General features: G+C 40.9%; 1 protein-coding gene across 7 annotated transcripts in view; it reads right to left on the bottom strand.

Annotated features, from left to right (window-relative positions):
* Nucleotides 1-27,116, bottom strand: part of ARHGEF28 (Rho guanine nucleotide exchange factor 28) — a 124,540-nt gene that overhangs the window by 51,492 nt on the left and 45,932 nt on the right. For 6 of the 7 annotated variants that reach the window (XM_040090289.2, XM_058424104.1, XM_058424107.1 and 3 more), the window contains one exon: nt 2,034-2,164. In XM_040090289.2, the coding sequence (XP_039946223.1) occupies nt 2,034-2,084 (51 nt within the window). In that variant the 5' untranslated portion in view covers nt 2,085-2,164. Of the gene's footprint in view, nt 1-2,033; nt 2,165-24,339; nt 24,387-27,116 lie in introns of all 7 variants that reach the window. The other variant, XM_040090288.2, reaches the window with a different exon arrangement.

Raw genomic sequence — 27,116 nt, 5'->3', positions numbered from 1 at the left:
CATGCACTTTTAATTTTTCAGCACCAGTTTCCTAAGCTTTGATATAAATATACATGACCTGGCACAGAGTTTCTCGAGGGGAGGAAGGGAAAGGACTCTTATTTGTTTGCCATTGAGCAATTCGGGGCCTCGAGCACCTCTCCTTTTGCACAAAGACAGGAATAGATTTGGGAATTCTATTTTCTCAGGTAGAGGGATTGGGATTTAGATTCTAGTCACAAATAATTCTTTGAATTCCCTGCTGACTCTGCAGAAGACACTAAAATACTGCTCACTGTTAGTCTTTTAGCTAGAGGCAACAGTCGTGTAATTAGATACTGAATCACATTGAAAAGTCACATTGCCAGTTAAAACACCCAATGTCCAAAAAGCACCTGCAACAGAGCAAGAATAAAGCAAGGATTGCAAGCGTCTCCAAAGCCCTGGTCTTTCTGATTGCAGACTTCCTCTTTTCCCGTTCCTCTTGAGATGTGCTTTCATCCCCATCTCAATTATGTTTCTCTTAGTAAAAGACAGGAAGAACTGCTGGCACTTTTACAGCAGGCCACATTTGCATTCAAAGACAGAGCGCATGCAAGTCTGGAAATACTTCTGTTGCACTGTGCACATGACATGGGTGAAGGTAAAATGCTTTTCCCAGGTCTTACGCAGCTGTTCCTCCCTGAAAAGTTATTCCTGTCTGGGCAGTGTTCCTCCTCAGCACCAGAGGGACCTCTCCAGCAGCCACTCCGGCTCCTGCTGAGTGGTGCTGAGGGGAGAATTTGGCCCCAATCTGGAATTTTAAAAAATAGAATGTGGCCACATACAGAGCAAAGGTTAGCAACCCAAGCTGAAGGTCCCCTGAGCAATACACTTGGGTAACACGTCCATCTGTAATGGAGATGCAGCTCTGCAGCTCTGTCCTTCCAGCCTGGATGTTGTTCAAATCAAGGGTTCAAAGACTGCACTTTATAGTCCCCAGACAGCTGCTCACTCATGGGTCATAATTACACACATTCATCTCTTACATTCTGTAATACAATTACAATAATCTGTAATACATATAAAACCTCTTCAGTGCATTTTGAACAACTCAGCTTCTGACTTAAAATTCCATTTCAGCTGTCACATGAACTGGATTTGCAGTGAATGCAGTGGGTGAAGTGTTTCAGGGAACGGGGTAGGGATGGGCAGGAGGCAAATAAAGGGGGGAAAAAAATCACACTTGGAAAATCTCAGACTTCTAACATTATCTGATAATGTCTTACTCCTGTATTCCAACTTTCAGGCAAGGGAGAGCCCAAAGCAGGTTACAAATAAACAAATAATTTAAAGCATCACTGAAAAATAACTACATACCACCAGAACCTGGCATCTGTTTAGCCAGACCCAGCCCCACCACTCTCATATTTTGACTAGCCAGATTCATGCCCCCAGCCTAAATGGTGGTATCTGAGCGGGACCACGGAAGAAAGATTTCAGATGCAACATAGTGATATAAAATATAATTTGGTATGGACACTTTAGGTCATCTCCAGTGTTGGTGACAAATCAGAAACGGGAATACTAGTCAGGATCTCCAATATCAGAATTTCACATGGTAGTTGTAGGACATCAACTTCAACATTTCTCCAATATCTTGTTTTTGTAAGCTTCACTATGGGCTTCTAAAATTATCCAGCAAATTCATCTGTACCGTGGATGCATGTAGAATTCAGAAATCTGAAGTGATTGAGTAATATTGTAAATGTTTCACAGAAAGAAGCATGTTCTCTTTAGCTCACAAACACACAAAAGAGACAGTGACACCTGCCTTAGAGTTCTTCCTGTTGGCTAGGGAGAATAATTCCTATAATTGACTGAACCTTTTAAAAGAGACCTCATAAAAAGGTTACAAAATATAGCTGAGAAGAGTAAGATATTACTGGTTTTAATTTAGAATTTTATTAATTGACAGCACACCACTGCTGACAGATTCAAAAGATCCAACTGTCATGCAAATAAATTAACAAAAGACAAGGAAAAATTAGACAGAAATTCAATTATAAGCTTACTTGGTCTACTACCATGCAGTTCGCATATACTTCATCACTTCCACTCAGCATGGGAGAAAGTCTGGTTGCAGCAAAGAGAGTCGGGGGAGACTTCAATTTCCTAAGAACATCAAAGGTAGAGTGTCTGTGCTCTGGAAAAAAAAGTATGGGAAATCTGCCATTAAATCTCAAACAATTTCCTTCTTATGTATATATACTACCATAAAAATGGCAAAGTTAAGCATTAACCACCAAATCTTAACATTACAATTTGAGTAATATTTGTGCAACCACACCAAAACGTACTCATTTTATAACTGCCCAACATTCGCTCTGTGTTCCAGGAAGCCTGTAGGTGACAAGACTCTCAAGAGTACCACAGAATCATTCACATAACTAAAAAAATAAGTGTTCCTGTATCTTGGTTAGCAAAAGCTTTTATTTTCCACAAAAGCTAGAATTTTGCAGAGATTTGTGGTTGCAGAAGAACACAGGACAAGATTTATGGGCTGGGAAGAATTATGCATGATTTCTGCCTATACATTAAATGCCTGACATCTGATACATTAAATAAATGAAATACTGTTCAATTGCAGTCAAATAATGGTTCTACTAAAACATTCTGCCTACTGGCAGCCACATAATACTAATCTTAAGCCAAGGAATCGGATTGCTGTTCTTAAAACAAAACCAACCAACCAACCAACCAAAAAAACCCCCAAAAAACTAAACCCCAAAAACAAACAAACAGACAAAAAACAACAACAACAACAACAAAAAAAAAATCCACCAATAAAATTGCAAAAAGGATAACAGTAAAATACCATTAATACTTCCTTTACAAAGTGGCAGCAATCAAGCAAGTCTTGATCCATGAACAGGATGTTTAGGTTGAATATTGCATATGATCAGCTTTTGACAAGTTTCACCAGAAATCATTAACAGAAGTCCAAAATTTAGTTTTCAAAAGTGTGCTCATGGCTACAAATATTTTTTAAAAAGCTGGACGGGCTGTGTGTTTTTATGCCTTTGAGCAGCAGAAATCCTGTCCTGCAGGCCCGCTTCTCTTCAAGCTGGCAGTAAGAATGAAGAGCACATGCCAGCATTTGAGCTGGGTTATCTTCATAATGTAAAACAAAATTTAACAAAGCAGAAACCAGGCTTGCAGACTGTGTGAGAACAGACTGGAAAAAAAAAAAAAAAAATCACAGTCTTGATGTAGTTTTCCTTAAATGCTGTAAGTCAAGCATTGCCATTGGAAGTGAATGGAGACACCCTAGAGTAAAACTGATGTGATAGAGGAAACCATTGCACCCAGCAAAATATCCAAAATCAAACCACTCCAAAAATTTTGAGTCTGTCTGATATTGAATATTATTTTTAAAATCTTTTTTCTGTTGCATCAGAAATTTATTTTCTACAGAGGAAAGGAAAAGATACTACTAAAGGCTTAGCCCATACTATATTAATAAAGCAACATAACTGCTTTTGGAAGGTCACAGATTAATATAGCATTGTTTGGGCTGAAAGAGAAGTTTAGAGGTTATCTAGTCCAACCTCCCAGCTGTGCCCAGGGACATCTTTCATTGGATCAGGTTGCTCAAAGCCCATCCAAGGTGCTTACAACATTAGATTGCAAGGAAATTCATAACGAAAAAATACAACTGGATTAGAAACAACACGTTAAAGTCTGGTGCATTTTTTGCTTTGGGAAAAAAAATTCCCAGACTACAGCCAAATCTGCAGTTATACACCACAGATTTTATTTAATTTTAAGATGCTATCTCATAAAGCCTAAGAACAGTAACCTCTATATTTAGAGAAATATGGAAATTCCCATTTAGAAATGACACACTAAGAATATTTGGTTTCGAGTCCTGCCAGGCCTTGTGGGATCTCATTCCATTAAAACATCCTTACACATCTCATTCTGTTTCTCCATCCTGCAAGAATTTTAACATGATTTTAGTGAGAACTGCTAGAGCTTCAAACAATTTCCTTAGGTCTGACAAGATCCCAAAGCCTTTGTTTATAAATAATAAAAAGGCATTGTTTGCTACAGCAGCTCATCAAACTCTGGCAGCTCACATCATACGGAGATGTGATTTGGCAAAATTGGCAGTACTTTCTTGTGGCAAAAAAAAGCTTTCCAAGGATTGGTCTTAAACCAACAGACATGCAAAAAAGTAAATTACAGACTCTTCATTTCTTCTTGCACGCTTATAACCCTCCTCAGCCTGCATCCCTCCCGTACATAAACCCACTGGTACAACAGGCAAGGGTGATATACATCTCCAGTATATCTGGCTGGCAAAGATTCAACATACACCCCCGAAAAACAGTCCAGGCAGTAGGGATTCTCACATGACAGTGTAAACCTGAGCCTGGGAAGTCAGCTTCTTGACTTCAGCAAGGGTCCCCACTGCTGGGGTGCAGAAACCTCAAAGAGTAAGGGGACTGATGTGTATGTCCCAAATACCGATAGACGGACAGCTGTGGATTGTCTGTCAGTATTTGGGACATACAAACACTGCCAAGGATTGTCAGTAATGACATGATGTGAGGAGGAACAGGATATGGCTCAAGAGGTAGGGCAGCACTTTCCTGTGACAAATATCCTTCTTCTGGATCCTGGAGATAAGCACAACGGAGTACAGCTCAAGTGCAGGAATGGGGTCAAGAAGTGGGGATGGACTGTAGGGCAGGGGTCAAGACAACTCAAGACCCCCAAAGTCCTCTGACCCAGTACCAGAAAAGTCTAAAAAAAATGGACTGCGCATGGTAACTCATTTGTATAGAAAGCAAGAAACTTAGCTCCAGGGTGTGAAAAAAATCTACCTAAATAACCATACTGCTCCAGAGCTGGGCTGGAGCCCCAGGACCCTGGACAGCCCATGAGCTGGACTGACACTGAAGCCAGGACAGGTGAACGCCCATTTTTTTTCTCTCTCCCTCTTTAATACATCTCCCTCTCTCTCTCTCTCTCTCTCTCTTCCCTTTCAACCCACATCTTTACCCAAAACCCACTGTTGCGTGCTTAGAGGAGGACACCAGGAACTACCTTATAACGATTTCCATGCCATATTGCAATTTACTACTACAATTTTGTAAGCTTTTGTGGACTCTCTGACTTTTGCCATTCATTTTGACCGTGAGCATCTATGAGCATATTAGGTGATCTCTTCCCCTTCAGCGTGGGATGTCACATGGGGTCCTCACACTCACTTAGTGGGCTGCACATCCCAAACCAGAAAGAACCAAAATCCTCCTTCTAATAAGGTTACATTATTTTAAAATTCTGTACAAGAGTAACAACATAAGTAACTAATTCTGGAGAAAGATGCTGCAAGTACAAGCTACCTGCTATATCTTCAATCTGTAAACCTTTATTAATGATCCCCATTAAATGCCATATGTTTTCCTGGAGACGCTCCAGTTTGTCTGCTGTTAAATGGGAGATGACTAAATAAATATTCATTGGGGTTTTAAATGGTAACAAATTATTTGAGGCTTCGTAGAATCACAGAATTAGGTACATAGATAAGTATCATTGAGTGCAATGGCAGCGTGACCCCACTGTACCTCTTTTACTCCCACTGCCCCCTTGCCCCCTCAATTTCAAACATGTGAAGGAATGACAACATCAAGCTAACTTTAATATGAGAAGTTTAAAGCCTTGTTTAAAGTGGGGGAGACCAATATTGATTACACATTGACTGTGTTTATTTCCACCAGAAAGGCCCACATAGTTTGAAAAGTGACAAAATCTTTGCAAATGTCCAAATCGCACACTGCACTCCTACAGCTTCACTAAGGGGCTCCAGCCCACCTTGCTGGCTACAAATCCTCTTGATCTTACAGGGACCATCAGCAGACCTCTCCCTCCAGGTTAACATGGCAGCAGGTAACAGCTCACTCTGCTGGGTACCAGCAGATATGTGCAGCAAGGCTGCACTTGCCTGAAAGATTAAGAGCTTCAACGAAGTCCATTTTCAAATAAAATGCCTCAAAAATCTCTCCTAGGCATTCAAAAAGGTTATTCTCATTGCAGGTGGAAAAGATACAGCATGGTTTGTGAAATAAATAGGAATGCCTGAGCAAACTGGCAAAGGTGTCCCCAGAAGAGTTCAGGTTCTGTAAAGTATTGGAAATGGATTTAAAGATGCTTACTGAAGTAAGAATGACCTAAATAGAACAGTGGAGAATTGGCTTTGCTACTGAAGCAACCTAGCAAGCGCAGCTCGAGAAGCTAATCTTTCTGCCAGAACTGAACACCCTCTTGCTCTACACTGTGATCACAGAAAAAGAATAAAGACATGCCTCCTTTAGAAGAGCCTGTGGCTCTCTGCCATCTGCCTGACAAACAGTCAGGATAGATGTATGTGACATTTAGATGTCATGCTGGGAAGAATAATCTCCAAACATAGGTAGAATAATAGACCTTGACCAAAGAGTAACTAGGCACAAGTTCTCTACATCTTCTCTAATATTGTAGAGTTACACAGCAACGGCAGCACATTTTACCAGCCACAAAGCTTATACAAACACTGTAACTTGAAAAAAACACATTATCATAGCAGTGATTAAAAACATATTTTATGTTAGTGTAAGAAAATGTGTAGCTTTGAATGGTCTGTGTCAGAAAATGGCAAGAACACAACACTGATTTTTTTTTTTGTCACAAAAATCAAAACCTAAGTTGTTTCATGGGAGAACACAAAGCAAAAGAGCAGTTAAATACATCAACATGGCCTAGCCAAGAGCCAGGAAAGAAATTACAAATTCCCTTCTCTAGATACAGTGAATAGTTTTCAGACAGCTCATCACATTTACCCCCAGCAATCTGAGCAGGGATTAATGTATAATTGGAAGTCAGTGAAAAATATACAGTTGCTTAGGTCATGTGCATGAGTCATGCAGGACTGCAGATATACTGCTCCAAAGCCAGGTCACCTGAATTTTAAGGAAGAAGTTCCTAGTATGGTTCCAGCTGAAAGGACATGCACACTGTAGATATGAACCATGCAACCCACTCCAGGGGAAGAACTGCACCTTTAATTAAGGTGTCTTAGGTCTTTAATTCAGCACAACTCCTCATGACAGCAAAATTAAGCAAGCACTTGACAATGACCCTACATGGAGGGCAAATGATGTAGGCTTTGAAGTGCTATTGTCATAGATGAATATTTAACTGTCATAAATCTACAAAGTAGAAAGTAAAGCACTGTGCTACCTATATACAGAACAAGGGGGATCAGGCATATAGATGCTGGAAGATAATGCCAGCATGTTCAAGATGTAGTCCTAAAGTAGCCACTAAGAATAAAAGCACTTGTCAATCTGGCTTCAGTCTTGGTCACCTAAATGTGGCCTGCAAGAAAGTGTGTTTTCAACATGGGATTCACAGTCCTGACTCCCTCCCTGAGGAAGGCACCTTACCTACTACACAAATGAATATACAAACAGAAATAAGTTAGTATCTCATTTTACAGAGCAGTAAACACACACACACACACACACACACACCCCCCACACCCCCCCCCAAAAAAAAAAAAAGCACTTTTCCATGATACGGGATGTACCCATTCTGGATGTTAACTTCACACCTCTGCATGAGTGCACTCAGTGTGTAGCTCTCACCTCCTAGTGCAGTAGGACAGACTCATCAGAGACAGATATTCTCAGCCCCCTGAAGTTTTTTAAAGCTCCCAAAAAGGCTGAGAGAATCACTGTCTCTGAGCAGGTAGAGGTGTGCAGAGTAAGGGCTATGGCTTGTGACAATTTCACACAAAATAACAAAATAAGTATCTTTGCGGTCCTGCATGAAGGAAAAAACCCCTAGATTCTCCCCCCAGTCCAATCACTAAGACAGAGACATTCACATCCCCTGTTTAGCCCAACTACCCTTTAAACACACCATGCCCAGCAGCTTCAGCAGGAGGGGACAATCTGCAACGCGTGTCCCTAAGGAGTGAAGGCTGCACTCGCCTCCTGAGAGAATCCAGAAGCTCAGGGGAAGGGCAGAGGCTGTACACACCATCTGAAATGTTCCTGAGCAGCGACAGAAACTGGCTTCCACCATAAAATGTGAAAACACTGATGTACATGGTGGGAAGTGGCATGTAGTAACTTTGACTCTCCATTCCGGAGAGTGGGGCAGCTGAGAGTCTGCACCTCCCAAGAGGAGCAACCCACGGTCAGAACACCTACAGCCTGATACTTCAGAGGGGAAGAGGGTGGCAGTAGGAATTTTGTGGTCCAGAACAGCTGGAGCACCCAACACAGGTGCATGATTTCATGATTTGTGGAGTGGCTGGAAAAACCCTGCACTGTTTCCTGTCAGGCACTGCAAGTCTCCTGTTCACTGAGACCTGAACCCCTGTAGGAATGAAATGCAGCCGTGAGCTAGGTGCCCCACACCTGCATGCCAGGATCAGCTGCTCAGGTTCAGGCACTTGCAGAAAAAACCACAGATCACGAGCTCAGATCATGAGCCTGCTCTCCCCTTGCAAAGGCACTCCTCCCACCACATAAACACACACGGAATTTCAATCCCCCGAGCACAAATGAACCCTTGAACTTTACCACTGAAATATGTACCCAAAAGCACCTTTTTGCTCCAACAACCCCACAAATAAGGTCAGCTGTGTATACAAGCCACATGTGCTGAGATACTACCAACAGGGATGGAAAGCAAGGTGCAATACTGTAACATACAAACACGACATCCGTACCCAGTGCTTTAAAAGTGGTGGAGCATTCAAAAAAAAGTCTGTCCAGACAAAAGTGAATGAAGGACAGGTGCACAGCAACAGCATTTACAGATAAAATGAGTCCTCCTTTGAGATGGAGTAAACACATCCTGTGCAACTCATTTCATCTCTGCAAATTTCGTAGGCATCTACACACACTGCAGAAACTCCTGTGCAGTTGGGAAATACTGGATTTCCTCATGAAAGGAAGGAAAAAGTTGAGGAAGTGCCTGGCACATTAAAACATGCATCCTGTACACATTTTTCACTCTAAACTGGGTCAAAGATTTAGTCTGTGTAAAAATGATTCCCTTGGCTTACTGAATTGAATGGCACTGATGCATCTTACATCTCTGATTTATTTTTTCCCCTTCTAAACCACAAAAAACACCCAATTCTATGAAATTAAGCAGAAATCATAATTTTTGCCATTCTTCGTCTTCATTCTTTTGCTTTTATAGGTAGTAAAAATTATTTTTTCCTCATTAACGCTTCGGATCATAATTCTTCCTCACATAAACATACCAGTCAGTGTCTTTGAGCCTCTTTAAACCCCCCCTTCCTCATACTGACAGCACTTATAATCCCTACCTCCCAAAGATTTCTTCACAAAGAAGTATAATATCTAACTGTACAAAGACAGTAACTGACCCTTTTCATTTTCTTTTGCAGAAAGCAAAAGATTTTTCTCTTCAATCTGGTATGATTTTTCTCATAATTAAAAAAAAAAAAAAAAAAAAGGGGGGAGAAAAAAAAGAAAAAAAAAAAAAACCAACACACATACACACAAACCACCAAAACAAACAAACAAACAAACAAAAACACCCACACCAGAAAACCCACCCCAGTTATCTGTCGAGACATAGCTGAATTACCAAATTCTCCCAAAATTAAAACAATTGCAACCAGCAGAACTTTTGCAGCTGCTGCTGTGCCGTGCAGCTCCAGGGTGTCAGAATTGTTCAGTGAGAGCTACACGTACACCAAGAAGAAAAAAAAATGCCTTAAGAGAGTAAAGAAATTTAAAAAAAAAAAAAAAATTGTCAAGAAGAGTACATAATCTGCAGAAAAAAATATCTTTTCTTTTACTTGAAGAATTCCAACTCCATTATCTAAAAAGGCATAAAAAACAGCGTGGGGGACTTTTGATAGAGAGAAAATCTACCTCACACAAGCTGTTTATAGAGCCACCTCCACAGAAGCAGAAAATGAAAAGGAGGCAGAGCTGTAGAGAGTTCTTTTAAAAGAAGAGTCATTTAAAAGAAGATAGCTTTTTCTACCTGGTTTGGATGCCCTTCTTCGAATCCTCATTTTAGGTAAGGAAGGCCAGGAGTAATTAAAAGGTGAATCAGAGTCTGAGTCCATTTTTGTGCTAAATAAACAGAGAGCAGATTCCCAAACTTGCACTTTGTTGTTCTCAATAGCAAGTCAAGCCTAAGAGTAATGTGGAATAAACGAATGGACAAAGAAGGATCAAGTTGCCCACTAAACACAGGGGAGGGAGAAGCTGTAAATGTTTGCTCTCTTCAGGCGTCCAGGCATGTAGACAGATCAGGCTGCAAATATTAAAGCAGAAGCAAGAAGGTTAAAGTATGAGAGCTTCGAGCTGAGCTGCTGCATCGTGGTCCAGAGCTATTTGAAAGGTCACTGTGTGCCAATGAATCATTAACTCACCTTTCAATTTTGATGCAAATGAAAACAATAGGAGCCGGGCAAGGAATGAGAAAATACTTCTCAAAAGCAAATAAACGATTGCAAAGCTTTGCTTCCATGTTAAAAGTAGGGGTTAGAAGATCTCAAATTGGGCAAAATGCTGGAACTAAAGAAGCCCAAGATGAACACCAAGCTACGAGCACTAATCAATCTCCTGGGCTCTATATCACTCCAGAGCAATACCCCTCTTCTCAGCGTTTATAATTTTGGCAGACCTAGGGATGCTGCAGCTGGAAAAGCAGTGATAACCCACTCAAAATCTGTCACTCCCATCTTTCTAGCTCAAATGATCTTAAAGCTTAAGTGTCATGAAGAAAGATTGCACTGTCATTAGAGGAGCATTTTTTCCCAATAATATTTAGTCTGCGCAGTAATTTCTCCTTCACACAGTCACCAAGTTAGACAGTGAATCATCAGGATTTTGTAGAGCTGGCACCTTTACAGCTCTGGTCTAACCTCACTGCAATGCACAATACAGCTAGTGACTAATTTACAACAAATCTTCCATTCTTATACAGTCTCCCTGAACAACTCATAGGCAATTAGTATTCAGTAGGAACTCATTATCCCTTCCCCCAACATCTTTACGCTACACAAACTACATTTTTTTCAAACAGGCTTATATGTGGCTATACAAGAGCTAATACAAAAATAACATGTCCACTGTTTCTTAACCAACTCCAGCAAACATTTCTTTTAGTTACCCCACAATGTATGCGGTTTTGTATTCCACATAAAGGAGGAGAGGGAATGTGGATCAGCTTAAATGTCAGGTTTTGGAAGATGATGACATTTGAGCTTGTTAACATTCCTTACTTCACTTCAATTATTTTTCAGGCTGCTAGGGTCTGCAGCACTACTTCTGTATTATGTTTCAAGTGATTCTTTGATCCACTTTTCAGTCAGAGATAACAATGTATTTGTTGAAGAAAATAATGCAATTCAAATGCAAATTTAATTCAAAACCCGTTAGAATAATATCCATCATATTTTCAGGGATAAAATAATTATACAAGCCCTTCATAAAGTGCACAAATTACATAAAACACAGTTGAAACACATCATTGTTCTGCCCTTCCCTTAACTGAAGTTCTGCCAGCTTTGTTAGGCCTGAAAAGAATAATTCACCCCAGACGCTGGAAGCCTTAGACTTTCACTTTAAATATTAGACACTCACAGAGACTTTGTTTGATTTATATATATAATTAACAGCCCCAGGGAATTACAACAGACAATGGAAAATACAGGGAGGATATAAATCCATGCTTTAAGCATCCACTTCAAAATATCTCCGCTCCCTGGAATGTCAGGTTCAAATTGCACTGATAAATCCCCTGGGCATACAGGAATGCAGGCACTGACTTACTCCTTCCCACCTGCACACCACCCAGGCCACTCGCCTGCCTCCCACCATGGCCATGGCTTGAGAACAGGCTAGGACAGAGCACATTAAGGAAAACCTTCCCAGCTGCTCCAACAGAGAAGATTTCCCCTCTACACAGCAGTTTTCCCCACACGACTGTGCTGTCCGGATCATTGGCTATATTTAACGCCAACCAGAATAAAAGTTTTCATTTCAGACATGCACAAATGGCAGTTTTCCATGGACAAAGGGCAGTTTAAATTTAGAGAGCTGTTTTAAAATGTCTCACCTCTGAATTTTATCAATTATTCTTCTTTTCTATATTCTTTTGTTTTGTATTATGACAAATAGTAGTTTTTTCTTATTTCTACTTTATCTCCATTTGTGCGTCTTTTCTGCAAATGTGGCTTTTTTCACTTATAGATTCAGCTAAAAGAACTCACTCTCGTTGGTCTTCCTGGACTTCTGTTTAGTGGAGGGAGGGGTAACTAGAGCTGAACAAAACACTCACCATGAGGAAATGCAGCCAATGTATTTAATGGCATTAAAATATTTTACATGCCGAGACATTTACTTTCCTGAATGACCTCTGTACACTGCATAAATGTTTGCACTGACTGCTCAGTTATTGCCTGTCCTCTCTCCCTTAAACAAGCCGCCTTTATTTAACATTCTAACACAAATGAGTAATTAAGATTGTTAAATAATTTTTCAACAGCAGCCCTATTACATAATTCTCTGAGAATCCAGCAGCTAAATTTCTGCAGTAATGACCTGAAACCCTGATCATGCACCCCTGCTGTTTATCATCTCTTTTCTGTCCAAGTTCTTAGGCTTTTCACCTGCACACTGCAACCTCCCGTGAACAGGATCTTGCACAGGAATTTGTCAATAGCAGTCTGAAAGTGCAGATAAATTATCAGCCTTAACCCCTACTTTTGAAGGGTTAATTGAATATCACTCACATTACTTACTCTGTTTGGGCCTTGTGAAAGGATTCTTTTTTCTTATTTGTAGAACTCCTTTATGCAACCATGAAAGATGTCATGCTGTTCTTTGCCACAAAGAAGGGCTTTACCCTACAGTCTTTGACTAAAAATATTTTGTTTCTTGCACTTTGTAGGATGATCCAACCCCCTTTTCACCTGCCACTCCTTCTTCCCAAAGTGGTGGCATTTGCAGGCAGCTACCGCAGAGGTCTGGCTGCCAACAAGATAAAAGGTGCTTTTAGCTGGAAAAATATTAACCTCACTTTCCACTGAAAAAAGTATTTTTTCATTATATATTCCAAGGTACAGATGTGAAGATAAAGAACAACTGTAGGGGGTTACATGTATTATCTAAGGCGAATGCTTTTGACAAATAATGCAATGCCTTAAATTCTTTCAACCGATGTTTACCAAAATACTTTCATAAAATCTAAACGTTTTTTCAGAGATAGTACGGTGTATTGTCTATTGTCTGACCATTCCTGTGGCCCATGGCAATAAGGAAGGAAGCAGAGGAATGTCACCACATCCGCAGACTCCGTGCAAGAGCACTGTTGCCTCCCCGCACGTGCAGTGAACAGCACCACGGCACCCAGTGGGTGGGCTGCCTCTCCCCAGACACCGTTAAAACACAGCTGGCTGTTCTCTCTCTCAGGCAGAGCAGGAGGGGACAACCCTGAGCCACCGCCACCTCTCCAGACGGAGAATATGGGATGGAAAATGTGGTTAACCACTCCACAAATGGAGCTGGAGTGGGTCACTTTTGGCACAGGTAGGGTGAGAGCTGCCACGACAAAAGCTCTGCCAAAAACACCCTGTTCACCTTGCTCTGGGAAGAGTCTCCCCTGATATCAGCAATGAAATTGATTTCCCCCATTCTGCCCCAGGCCCAGCAGAGCCTTGCAATCCTTTCCCAAAGTACATCAAAGCATCGGACAAGATAAAATGGTGCAGAAAGGGTTAGGTGATCTTCGCCACTGGTCTCTGCGATGCCCAGGCACATGTGGCTCCCCTACCTTCTTCACTCCATTGTTCCTACTGATTAGAGCACATCTTCCCACAGAGAGGATCAGACAATGTACCTAGGCAAACTATCTGCTTTACCCTACGTTAGACTTAACAAGACTCAGCAAATATGAATTAAAGGCAACTAGAAGGAAAACATCACAAATCAGAAGCCAACCCCCAAGCACCCTCCAACTGTAACACTCTATTTGCCCACAACAGCAATGCAATGGCTATGCAGGCTGCAGCTGTCAACCTCCTCACAGGTCCTGAAGGATGGCTTGTCACAGACATTAGTTTTTACCATTTCTCTTCTCTGCTAAAAACAAGGTTCTTTCTTATGGAATTTTACACAGGAATAGTTCGAAAAGCTTTGCCACATTGCTATTCTCTCCCTCTCCCTTCCCCAAATCACTGATGAACTGATCACTGAGGAACCAAGAACCAAGCCCAGATCCTTGAGAGCTCAGCTGGTAACCTCCTCCCCTTGTTCTTATGATCCTCCCTGTTGCTAAGTTTCTGATAGGAAATTCAGGCATTTGGTTTAAGAAACTGGCCCACCATTTTCTTATTTTGCAAAGAGAGGTCTCCCACAAGTAACACAACAGTTTGGGATTTAAATTGTTCACCAGGGGATTTCAAACGGCCCAGGCAGGCAGCCACTCGCTCTCCATCATCACTACAGGCTGTTATGGCATGTTATATGGCAGTATTAGGTGGATTCCATCTCTCTCTCCAGCACCCTTGGCAGCCTATCCACGCTGCATCACCCACAGGGGATCAGAGCTGGGAAGGGCAGGGTCCAGGGCAGGGGGAGGAAGAGCACAGTGTTTCTTGCACCGCATGCTTTCCTTGCAAACAGAATCACAGAACCTCAGGATGGGTCAGGTAGGGAGGGACCACAATGGTCACTTGGTCCAATCTCCCTGCTCAGGCAGAGTCATCCCAGCACACGTGCCACAGGATTGTGCACAGATGGCTCTTGAGAATCTCCAGTGAGGGAGACTCCTCACCCTCTGTGGTCAATTTATTCCAGTGCACAGTCACCCACAGAATAAATAAGTTTTTCCTCATGTTCAGGTGGAACTTCCTATGCATCATTTTCTGCCCTCTGCCTCTTGTTCTATTGCCTGCCAAGGTGGAACTTCCTATGCATCATTTTCTGCCCTCTGCCTCTTGTTCTATTGCCTGCCACCACTGAGAAGAGCCTGGTCCATCCTCTTGACACCCATCCTTTCATAATTTATATACATTAATGAGGTACACGCCTGTTTTCCGTGCTTTCAACCATGATAAAGCCACAGGTTTCAACAGGACAAAGGATCATAACCATTCAGCATCACAGAGCCTCGTCCTCCCACCACAGGTTTAAAGCAGCAGAATTAGCACCCCCAGAAAAGTGCAGTCCTGGGTGAACTAGTTATACAAAAAGAGCAGGCGATTAAATGGCCCTGACCCCCAGCCCACAAACGTCCTGCTCACATATTCCCCCTCAGGCTCTGTTCTTCACTCGTCCATTCAAACAGCTGATGGCAAAACTCATCCACATTAGGGACTTCTTTCACTGTAACAAGTTGATCTTATGTAGATCTTGTGTAGATGGATAACAGAAATAATAATGAAAAAATGAAAGATAACAATAGAATACTAGAAATCTGGGTCAATTTTTCATCGACTTATTTGTGCAATTTTTGGACACTAGCCAGGAAAGGAACACAGAACAGCTGCTGCCTTCACAGACACTCTGCTGAGAGCAGCAGAGCACCCCATCCATCTCCAAAAGCACAGCTCTAAGACACAGCAAGTTCACTGAAACAATCTGCAATCATGGCAGGCTGCAGGAAAAGCAGAGGCAATTTGTGCGCACTGCTTTCTGGATCACTTTAAGCTGGACAGCCAGCCCAACAGCTTTTATGCTTAACTGCATTTTCTTCCAAAAGGATCTATGCTTTTATCATTCCCAGACAAGGCATATGGAATCACCGTGTTGCAGCAAACCATCGAGGCTGAGAGAAGACCATGTTATCTAAATTTCTATCAACTTCCTTACTATTCCCAATGTCCCAGGGTGACTTTCCTCCCAAATTTGCCCTAAACCAGGACACCCCAGCAGATCCATTTCTAATTGTAAAGTCAGTTACTAAATTAATTGTTCAGGCTTCTTTTTTAATGCTTTATTTGAAAGCAGGGTGACAACTATACTTAGAACACCTTTAACAAGAATAAACTGCTACAAATGATAAAAATATGATGTTTGTGACATTCATTGAATGACACATTCTCCTACAAAGAGGCCTCAGCCATAAGTATCTCTTTTGAAAAGCTGTTATTAAGTGGTGGTACTTCAGAATTGCCTCTTTGATAAGCTAAAAAATAATGTGCCTCCACAAATTTAAAAGAAACATCTTTGCACAAGCTGTACCTTGGAAAATGCTCCAGACTGGGATATATGTGAAAGCAAACCAGAAGGGCTTAATATTTTCACAGAACTTAGGCAACAACATGACCTGTGCCTAAAGCTCCAAAGAGCCCATGGGCACACACACTGGATCATCCTGGGTTTTGTCTCAAACTCTTTTATGTTGCCCAGTTCACTCACATGCTGTTAGGATTTCACAGCATTCCTCCAACTCAGACCTTTCTGATGTCTGGCTCATAACTGATGGTAGGCATTTGCTTTTTTATACTTTTTAATAAAATACCAAGATCACTCTCAGGTAACAATCTAGCTCAGTTCAGGATAAGAAGCTCATTAATACTATTTTCACCTGGCAGAGGTCAGTATGCCCTGACTCTTGAAACAACCAGTGAGCAAAGCACATATAGGGATAATTTGCCTAAATTATCTCCTTGTCCAGCATCTATTCAACTCAAAAGACTAGCTGGGAAATACAGAACAAATGTGGGTGGATAGCTCATCGCTTTTCTGTCCAGTATCCTGATGGAAAGCTCCCTGATGAAAATAAGAGATTATTTGCAAAAGCTTGAGGTCTCAGGGATTAGCCTGCCTTGTTTCAGCTCCATGGAAGGCTGTGAGAGTAGGAACAGGGAGCATGCACATTGCCTTATGTGAAAGCAAACCAAAGTTTGACTTGGACCTCCCTTCTACTGAAGCTGTGCCAATGACTTGCTTATTCAGTTTACACTCACACTGGCAGACTGTGATGCCAAAAAGCCCACCAAAGACCTCCTTAAAAATTCAATATTCTGTGTTTCAGGGAAGACCATCACTTGAAGAGGAAGAAAGCTGAGAAAAGTTTTCTTCTGTGCACTCTCAAGCCTACAACTGTTTTCTTCACGATGTATTTCTAGGTTATATTTCACATTTAAAGAGTAAGTTGACATTAGATACACCCCAGATTGCACCTTTATGTTAGCATGAAATGAAACTATGCAGAAGACAGGCGGAAAAAAAAAAGGTTATTTAAACATAAATTTTTTAAAAGAGCCTTTATGGAGGGTTATTTTGTTGAGCAAATTTGTTTGGGATTTTAGGCAGAGGAAGAGAACAAGCTCTGGGAAGCCAGAAACCATATGTTTGTAGTTTGTTGATCTTTCTTTCTTTCTTTCTTTCTTTCTTTCTTTCTTTCTTTCTTTCTTTCTTTCTTTCTTTCTTTCTTTCTTTCTTTCTTTCTTTCTTTCTTTCTTTCTTTCTTTCTTCCTTTTGAGGTTAACTTGAATTATAATTCAAGAGAACTCAGAAAATCAAGAGTGGAGGGAATTCCAAGCAACAAGAACAAGCTCATTTCAGAGTCTAATGTTGCTTCTTCCAGATTTCTCCCTAGCTTTTTAATTAAACTCAGCTCAGGCTCACATCCCAGGAAAGTTTGACTTCCTGCATCTTCTGCAGCTCTTAACTATCCCGCAGTCTTCAATACTGAAGTGTTTATAGAACTACAAACAATTGTGAATATTTTTATTGACTGAAATAAGTTACTGTCACATTTAAATGTTGTTTAAAGGTTGTTGCTGGCAGAACTGTGACAGACCAGCCCTGAGGTACGTCTCTAGTGCAAGGAACCACGCAAAGATTTTTGCAAAGTGGAAGAAGCAGCACAAAGATGTCAAAGCTGCAGCCCAAAATCCCAGAGTGCCACCATCATTAGCTGCAGTAGCAACTGTGCAGTTTTCTTCAGTTGTTGTTTCTCTCTGCAATTTTCAAATACCTTTTGACTAAAAATTAGGGGGTTTAAATCTTCCTTTACCACAAAAGGAACTTCTTTGGCACAACCATTCTGAGTATTTGCATATCTCAAATCATCCAAGTACTGAAGGGCTTCTTCATCAGCTTGCTCTCTACGGTCTTCTTTCTTTCAGGAAAAAATGAGTTGCAGAGAAAAGACAAGTGACGTGCCCAAAGCCTTGTTAGGAATCTGTTAAGGAGAGAAACTGAAGCAGAAATCTGCAGGTCCTGGACTAGATAGAAATGCTATACTGGATTGCTCAGCCTCTCTCAAAGCATACATAAAGTAAAGACAGGATGGAAAGCTGCCAGAAAAATATAAAAATGACCACAAACCAAAAAGATCTGCACAACCTGAATCAGAGGACTCCTGTAACTGCAACACTTAACACATAACTTTCACTCTTACCTATCAGTAGCTATAAAATTATTTCCTGTAGTTCCAGTGTCAAAACAGGCACATTTGACTCCAAACACTTCCAAATGCAAACATTCTGCCTTAAAAAACTCTTAAGCAAACAAACAGAAAAAAGGAGCAAAAGATACTACCACAGTAAGTATATAAAAATAATAATTTTACAGACATAACAAAGACTGCACAGACCATGGTTTTTTCTGTCTTGAAAGAAAAAAAAAATTCTACCACTTTTAAGTCTTACCCGTCATGGAGAGGAAATCTAATCAAAGAAAAGAACAAAACAGCAACACTGAAACCAGATTTTCTTGCAGACTTCATTAGAGGCCCACTGGTTTACAGAAAAGATCATTATGGCAATTATATTCTGTTCCTTAAACTGATCTCTGGTTAAATGGGGATTTCTGTGGAACCATGAAAATAAAAAGGCAGACTCTACTAAAAATATTTTGTAGCTGCCTGGTTGCAGAGTGAACTGCCAAAAATTTGGCATCAGTAAATTTATCTCAGGCAAAACATGGCTTCCAGGGGTTTTTCATCACTGGCAGAGCAAACAGAATAGAAGAGACAGACACCTCTATGTTGCTGGCCATGTAAGGAGGAGATAATGGAAATTATTTTGAAAAATTATCATCATCATCCCTTATTGAAATTTAGGGGGGAAAAAAACCCTGTGTATACTTGGAAGAAAAAACAGGGTGTTTGGGTCACTTTTCTTAATGGAAAAGAGAAACTTTTGCAGCTTTATAAATGGCCCTGTGAACATTATCTTTCCCAACCAGCAATGCAAAACAGGAAGGAATTATAAATGTTTTAAGACCCATGCCCTGCTCACACTGTTACATGCCCAACAGTAACAGAATACAGCTGTCACCTAGGCTTTCTTCCAAAATGTACAGGGTTGCTGATTCTAAGGATGACAATGCCTGGCAATAAAACACATGCATAATACTGAAAGGAAAAAAAAAATTGTTGCTTTCCATTTATTATTTTATTTGTTCTTCTCAACCAGATACTGGTTTTCTGTCAGTATTGCCAGTACATTTACCTTCAATGAAAAAAAGAAAAAAGTGCAGGGGGGATTTGGGGGTTGGTTGGTTGGTTTTGGATTTTGTTTAGCAGATTTTTCTCTTGAAGACATAAAAGAGATCCCTAACAATTTCCAAGGGAGACAGAAAGAGAGGAAAGAACACTGGCAGGTGTGACTAGCACTGGAGTGCCTCCTGGTAAGCATGGTCTAGCATCCTGCTGTGCCCTACTGCTATTCCTTCCACTCTTAAACAGTGCAAAACCAAAACTCATCATCTCCTTGGCTCCTTATTGTCCCATCACACTCCCTGGACTGATATCCCTGGGGCTCTCCAGAGATCCTGGAGGATGAGAAACGTCTCGCACAAAAAAAATGGAACCACAATTCCCAAAACCCCACTACAGGACACACTGCTAGACTTGGTGCCTAAGGCAGCCAGGTCCCAACCCAAAGATGAAGAAGAGAGAGAGCAAGGAGAGTTGGTGCCCTTTTGGCATCCTACCAAATGCTGAAAGCACCTCTGCAAAGGCAATTCCCAAACTTTGTGGAGAAAGAGCCATAACGATCAATGTGTTTGAAAGGGATGTCTGAGGAAGAGCACAGAGAGCAGGAATAGGAAACCCCTTCCAGAAGCCACTGCTACTTCAAAGGTCCCTTCCAATCAAAACCATGCTATGACAACAATGATTTTTGGTAAAGATTTCTAAAGCAAGAACCACATAGAAAAAGAAGTGAGAAACAGAAGTGGAGGACTTTGTACCCCCATTCAAAGAGTGCTCACATTTTCACTCTTACAAGTCCTCTTTGATTTACACATCCAGCTACTAGTGAGATTCCAGAGTTTGCTTGTTCCTATTCATTCTTTTTCATTCAATCCCCCTTAGCTGTTTCCCTCTCCACCACTGACAACTATTTAAATTTCTCTTCTTATCCCCTGCTGTGTGCTTTTCCTGCCAAAACCACTGCCATTTAACAGGAATGCCAAGCAAACTTTTTTTTTTTTTTTAAAGAATGGTTTCAAACAAGTCAGGGTAAGAAAACTACGATATTTAGCAATATAGTTAAATGAGTCAGGTTAGAACATATGCTGATTTTCCACATTCAAATAAACCAGTAAACCCAGCTTCAGTCAACTTACAAATTTCTGTCTGTCACCAAACTCTATTTTCCATCCTCCTTCAGCCCTTCCCAATTCCACTTTTGGCTGCATACCCAGCAGTCCACTCATTCCCTAGCCGCCAATTTAGCCCCATCAGATCTCACACACTGTGCTCACTGGAAGTCCTTCAGGCCCTGCTGAGGTCAATGGCAAAATCCAACTGGGTGTCCGTGTGATGAGTGTTTTGGCCCAGCTTGAGTGCAAGATGGGCAAGGACAGCCCACAGTGTGGCCAGCATCAAGTCCATGCTCCAGTCCTTACACAGGGCAACCAAACTCTCAGTTACAGAGACATCTAAAACAAGCAGAACTGCTTTCACTGCAGCTTTTTCACAAACAAGTCAATTTCTTACATGTACTCTGAAGTAATTAAGATAGAGGGGGAGACAAAGGGTTGGTTCTTTCTTATATAGGCCTTACAACAAGGAATTTTTCTTAGTTTAATATAAGATGATCCTGTGCTCAGGACACAACTTCACATACACACATGTATGAACACATATATGTGTATCTACACACATATGTATATCTACACATTATAATTTTACTTTATATGCAGATAGAACGCCTAAGAAAATTAATTTAAATCAAATTTTAAGCACCTAAACCTTGTCCAAACGACACGCAAATTCACCACTCCTTTTTAGCTCCTCTAAAAATCTGCACTACCACTTCTAAGAGTACAACCCATGGCCAAAGTCACTTGCTTGTTAGTTCAAGAGGACTGATGTAGCTGCCCAACCAAGCATCAGAGAATGAGCAAGTCTGAAGCCAGAGGGCCTGGCTTCTGTTTCAGCTGTCTCAAGCAATACTCTGCAAATGACGCCTTAGAAGGAAAAAGCATTTCAGGAGTAAGAAAAATAAGTGTTAGCTATTGTTTCAGGGTGGAGAACGTCTACTTTGTCAGCTTCTAAATTTCTTTATGTTCTCTCCAGGTGGTATAACTGTAACAAAGACTGGGGCAAATGTGGCTTTCATATTAACAAACCTTAATCACTCCCCAGTGGCTCAACACACTCCTACACTGAGATACAGTCCAATATTTTGGTCTTGCTTGACAAAACAGATCTGAACACATGGGCACTAACATCCCACATGCCTTGCATTTTTGAGCCAGGCAAAGAGTGGTACGGTGCCCTACTCTCAAAAGCACTAAAGTTAGAATGACTGTGAATATCAGGGGTTTTGCGACCCTGCCCAAATTCCCTTATGGGGCTCTCGTATTCCCTGTATGGGACAGTGAGCCAAACATAATTAAATAGCTGAAGTAAAGGTATTTAGCATAAAAGTAACTAAAACCACAGATAACTAGATGCTGATTTAGTGAGAGGTAATAAAATGATCTGCCAGCTTCTTGTCTTAGAACTATCTCTGAGTTTACATCAGCTCATTTCCCTCTAACATCTACCCTTCTATGCATGCACATCCATCCCCCTTCTTTCTGCACACACGAAGTGAGTCTTCACTTTGCAGCACCGAAATCTGGGTACAGAATGCCTCTATTGGGGCTGCTCTTTCTGAGCTCAGCGCTGGACTGCAGGCCAGTGATGTCAGGCTGGCAGTCTTTGCCTGGCACTGCTGCTCCCACTTGCAGACCTTAGTTATTCATCCTATTTTCCAACTTGCTGTGCTTTCCATGAGCCCATGTTTGCATATTGCTCTCATAGCTTTCCATCTTTCCAGTGGAATTTCTCTAAATGTGCTGTTTAGCACAATTGGTTATATTCTCCTACCAGGCCCATAAGTCACTGTGGCTTTTAAACATTTCTACAGACTTCATTCCACCTTCAGTCACATATGTGGGCTCTGTTAGATATTATTTTCAAGGTGGTTGCTCCTACAACAGCTGAAATTACTGAAAAGTCCTGGAATCACAATACTTTTGGATACACCACCTGTGTATGCTAGAGACAAAAGAGGTTCCCTCTCTGACATAGATACAACTGGCTGATCTTTGAGCAAGTTACTCTGCAACGTCAATTACCTTCACCTCTTTTAAAGAAACTGTTTTGTGTGACATGACACTATCTATCAGTAGCTTTTGGGAGGTCAAAATTTTTAATTCACCTATGCCCAACAAGGCACAATCTTCATTTTCTTTAGAAGGAACCCCAGAGTCTCGGAAAGGCTAGAAACAGAAAACTGAGCTTTATCTCTGAAGACAAATAGTTGTGTTTATGCTTAGTTGCAAACTGTGCTATAGGCTTTCATAATTCAGTTCAAACACCATCAAACAGCAGCCACTTCATTTTACACAATCTTATAAATGCAACTGATATGGCACACTACTTCCATACGCAAATGAACCCTAAGGACTCAAATCCTAATCATAATCAAATAACAGACCAAACCATCTTACTTCCCATGCAAACTTCGATTTTCAGCCTGTTTTCCTATTACAAAGATAAACTGTGCTCTGACTAGCCAACAGAGATGAAAGAACACAAAACATACAAGAAAGAAAACAAAATATTGCTGCATAAACCAGCAATATTTTCAAGATTGGAAGTATTTCTAATGCCTGAGCTGTTCACAGCTGCAGAAATGTCACAGTCCAGTTCATTCATTATAGATTCATTATAGCCTTTCTGCTAGATCAAAACAAGAGACAATCAATGTGGGTCCAGAATCTTTTCCCCCCAAGAAAGACTCATGAGCTGCAACACTTCGCTCTAACACAAGCTTTCAACATGGACTCCAAAATGTGTGCACACTGCAGATTTAATTCTGAGATGTCACAGGTTACGATACCAACATGTGAGTTCCAAGCAAACAGTCAATCTTCTGCACAGGCAATAAAAATTAAAACAAAACTCAAGCAACCAACCAAACAAACAAACAAAAAAGGCCTAAAGAGGTCACCACATTTATAAAAATTACTTAAAGTGCCAGCTCAGCAATATTCCGCTACATTCAAAAGTTATTAAAAGAACACAAAATAAACAGTAGTCACTTGGTATTGTTAACACTTTTACCAGATTTACCTGGTTTGACCAGATTTTGTTTCTCTCAATCTAAATTACTGTTTTAGCTGCATACCCACTGAGATACTAATAAAGCTGCTTTTTTAATAGGTGTGTAAGAAACACCAATAAGAAGATTTTCCAGTTTTGTAGACAAATACATATAAATAAAAAGCAGAATATAAGACTAACGATCACATACAACCGACAGAAATACAGTTGTAATGGCACTTCCCACATATTTTGGTCTCCCCCAAAAGCTGTTTAGACACCTTCAAGTAGATGACAATGGGAACTTGCAGTATTGTTTCCGTAAAGCATTATTCCTACTTAGATCCTGTAAAGGATTTCTCAGTAAACCACAAGGTCTCTTTCAGAGACTAGCTCCTCAGATGTAATGAACCATCAGGGGTGTTTCAGGGGTGAAACTTACACTGAACAAAAGTCTGGTGCTGACCCCAAACGGGCAGCTGCAAGCTCCCTAAAGGCACTAAGTTTCACCATAAATACAAGAGCTTTTTGGTCCCAAAGCAGAGCTTGCTCCTGCGACCCAGCTTTCCAGCCCACAATTACATAGCAGGTTCTTTAAAAAAATAATCATCTACACACATCCCTGCAGCATAGAAATAGAAAGAAATGTTACCTGGCAGGCTAGAATTTATTTCTTTGCTCTGGCAGGTGCTCAGATAGGCATGCAGAGGTTGCTGCTTCTCAGCCTAAATAAAGCTTAGCTATTTGTAAAGGAGAAATCTGTACCTTTGTATCATCCTGGGACAACTCATCAGATGCCAAGCTCACAGGACCTGCAAGATCAAAGATTGCTGCCTTTAATAACCAGGAAACTCAGTTTGGGTCTGCTTTGGTTTCTGCTGCTGGTCTCTCTCCTTTTTCAGAGAGGAAAGGGGACACAAGAAGCAGGCAGGCAAACCAGAACAATGGACATGGTCAGCCCATGCATCTCCCCGCAGCAGCGATCCCGTGGGCAGCATGCAGGCTGGATGCACAACAAGTGCTATTTATTGTCACAGTTGTGTTTGGGCTCATTAACCCCCACGCAACTCAGAAAAGCAGCAGCTCCAGGACTGTGCCTCACACCAATGCCACAGAGCAGCCAAACTCCACTTTCTTTCCTTCTGCAGGGCTGTCATGCCTAATTTCTGAAATTAGGATTTGCATTTTTAAACCCAAAAAGTAAAAAAATAATTTCACTCCTGTCATTTATTTTTTTTCTTTGTTTGCTTGGGTTTTGGTTTACATTTTCTTCCAAGGGATGTGGAGAAGGACACAGCAATGCCAAAAAGACACTGAAATGAAACACCCCCCAAACTTTTCAAGTTTTGCCCAAATGCAGCCTGAAGGACTACTGCGAAACAGCAAAGAAGGGTAATTTGGATACAGGAATGTAAATGAACACAAGCATCATTCATGCTTCCAGGAACATTATTATTTAGCAAACATATTTTAAAATAAAATTAAACTGAAATTATAAAGACAAAGTTATCATGGTAAATATGCTTCATTTTATATTGACTCTTTCAGCTCTAGGTTCATATCTGTTCTCAGATATTCTCTTCATTTCTCCAGCTCCAGCAGTTAAACTAAGTATGCTTCAAGGGTCAGCAGAGGGTGCCTTGAGGTATATGGAGTTTGGGGACATTTACTGGTGTTGAACAAAGTATACACACAAGTTTGGTTTTTTTTTAAAGAGTTGTATCAATACATCTTGGGAAAAACAATTCAAAGACAGCTTTACCTAAATCAGACAATCCTCATCAAAAAAGAATTCCACCTGTCCTGCAGGAGTCAGGACATCAAGTTCTGGGATGCAGCCATAGGCCACTGCAACCTGCTGTCCCTGCCCTCAGCAGGGCCCCTGGACACTGGCAGGAGTTAGGGCTGGGTCCATGCTGATCTGTACCACAATCATTCATCTTTAATTAATCCATCTCCTTTAATTAATCTCCTGCAGCACACACATAAATATATATCTCCCCTTGTACTCTAACACAGCACAATCACAGGGCGCAAAATCCCTGGTGCTGTCAAACTACACATTCCAGACACCACCCTTCAGTTAGCATCTACTTTAAAGCTTCCATGAGAAGATTTTTTTTTTTTTTTACAGTACTGACATGCACCTGACAGTATTATTATTCAGTTCCACAATTCTCAGAAATAAAAAGTCATTTTCTCTATTCCATATATACTGTAGCAACAATTGGCTTATCTTCCAGGTAACAGCGTTCAGTCAACTCATGGGCATGGAATTTCAAAGACAGGAAAACAGAAAAGCACAAACTGTAAAATTAGTCAAAATACTACCTATTTCACCTCTTGTTCTGCATCCTCTCAGGATAATGTATCACTCCATGTATTTGAATTTAAGTTGCTTTGGGAGATCAAGCTAGCAGCAGCATCCCCTTACACTGACCTACTGCTTCCACATGATGCCATTCCACGAGAAGGAACACACTGCTAAAGCAACCTCCTCTTGTCAGCAGCTCAGGGCTCCTGATGGCATTTTTAAAGGTCTGTTGATCTTGAGTTTAGAAGTGAGTAGCTGCTACTTCTTGGAATGGCAGCAGTTTTAAAAATCTGAGGGGGATACTTTCACAACACGAGCGTGCCAAAAGTCCCGAACCTAGCAGACACTTTATAAAGGAGTTCAATGCATACAACTTAGAGTGTAGTAAAAAGCACAATCATTTCATGTAATTTTTGCTTCCAGCAGCAACAATTGTAACTCAGTCTTGAACAAAGTTCTTTTGATCTCCTGAATGCTGGCAAATGGAAATTGTAAGACAAGACACTAATCACCAGTAACCACCATTCAATGATTCTTTCCTTTTCTTGACTTGGTGGTTAGAAAACAGTCTTCCTTACAGAAATATGGTAACCAATTAAATATTGAAATATGAGAAGATGAAAAAGCTTTGTTGTCTTATCGTGTACAAACAGTAGTTACAGACTTCTCATGGCTACAAGTAGAAATCACAAAGCATAAAACATGCAACCATGTTTACTACAGTTTGTTTGTGTCGGTCCTGAATACTTACAAAACATGGCAACAAAACATGGCATGCTTTTCCTGGTGTTGAAATGAAATTCATTAAAAAACAACAACAACAACAACAACAACAACAACAAAAAAAAAAAAAAAAAAAAAAAAAAAAAAACAGGTGCAAAGCAACTCTGATGCATGAAGGCACAAAAGTGTATAGCTTCCATTGAAAACACAAATAGCTGGATATGCCTATGCCAAATATCTCTGCTGCTCATCAGAATCCAAAATGAGAGCAGATGTCCTGAACTGGAGACTCTCTCACTCTCTCTCTCTGGGCTATGAATACCCATCGGTGTTTGCATTCTGCTTGTGCAAGTCAGACAAAGTTAAAACTGCGTCTTGCTAAAAAATATCAAAGCAATCATCACCTACGAGTGGCACTGGCCAAGTGACTAACACCTACAGCGCTGCCAGCGAAGGCCATTGCCCTCCTATCCCCAAGAGGCAGCATAAAGATCACCCTGGTCAG

Source organism: Hirundo rustica, chromosome Z (assembly GCF_015227805.2).
Source record: "Hirundo rustica isolate bHirRus1 chromosome Z, bHirRus1.pri.v3, whole genome shotgun sequence".
Taxonomy (NCBI): Eukaryota; Metazoa; Chordata; class Aves; order Passeriformes; family Hirundinidae; genus Hirundo; species Hirundo rustica.
This window is presented reverse-complemented; position numbering and strand designations above follow the sequence as displayed.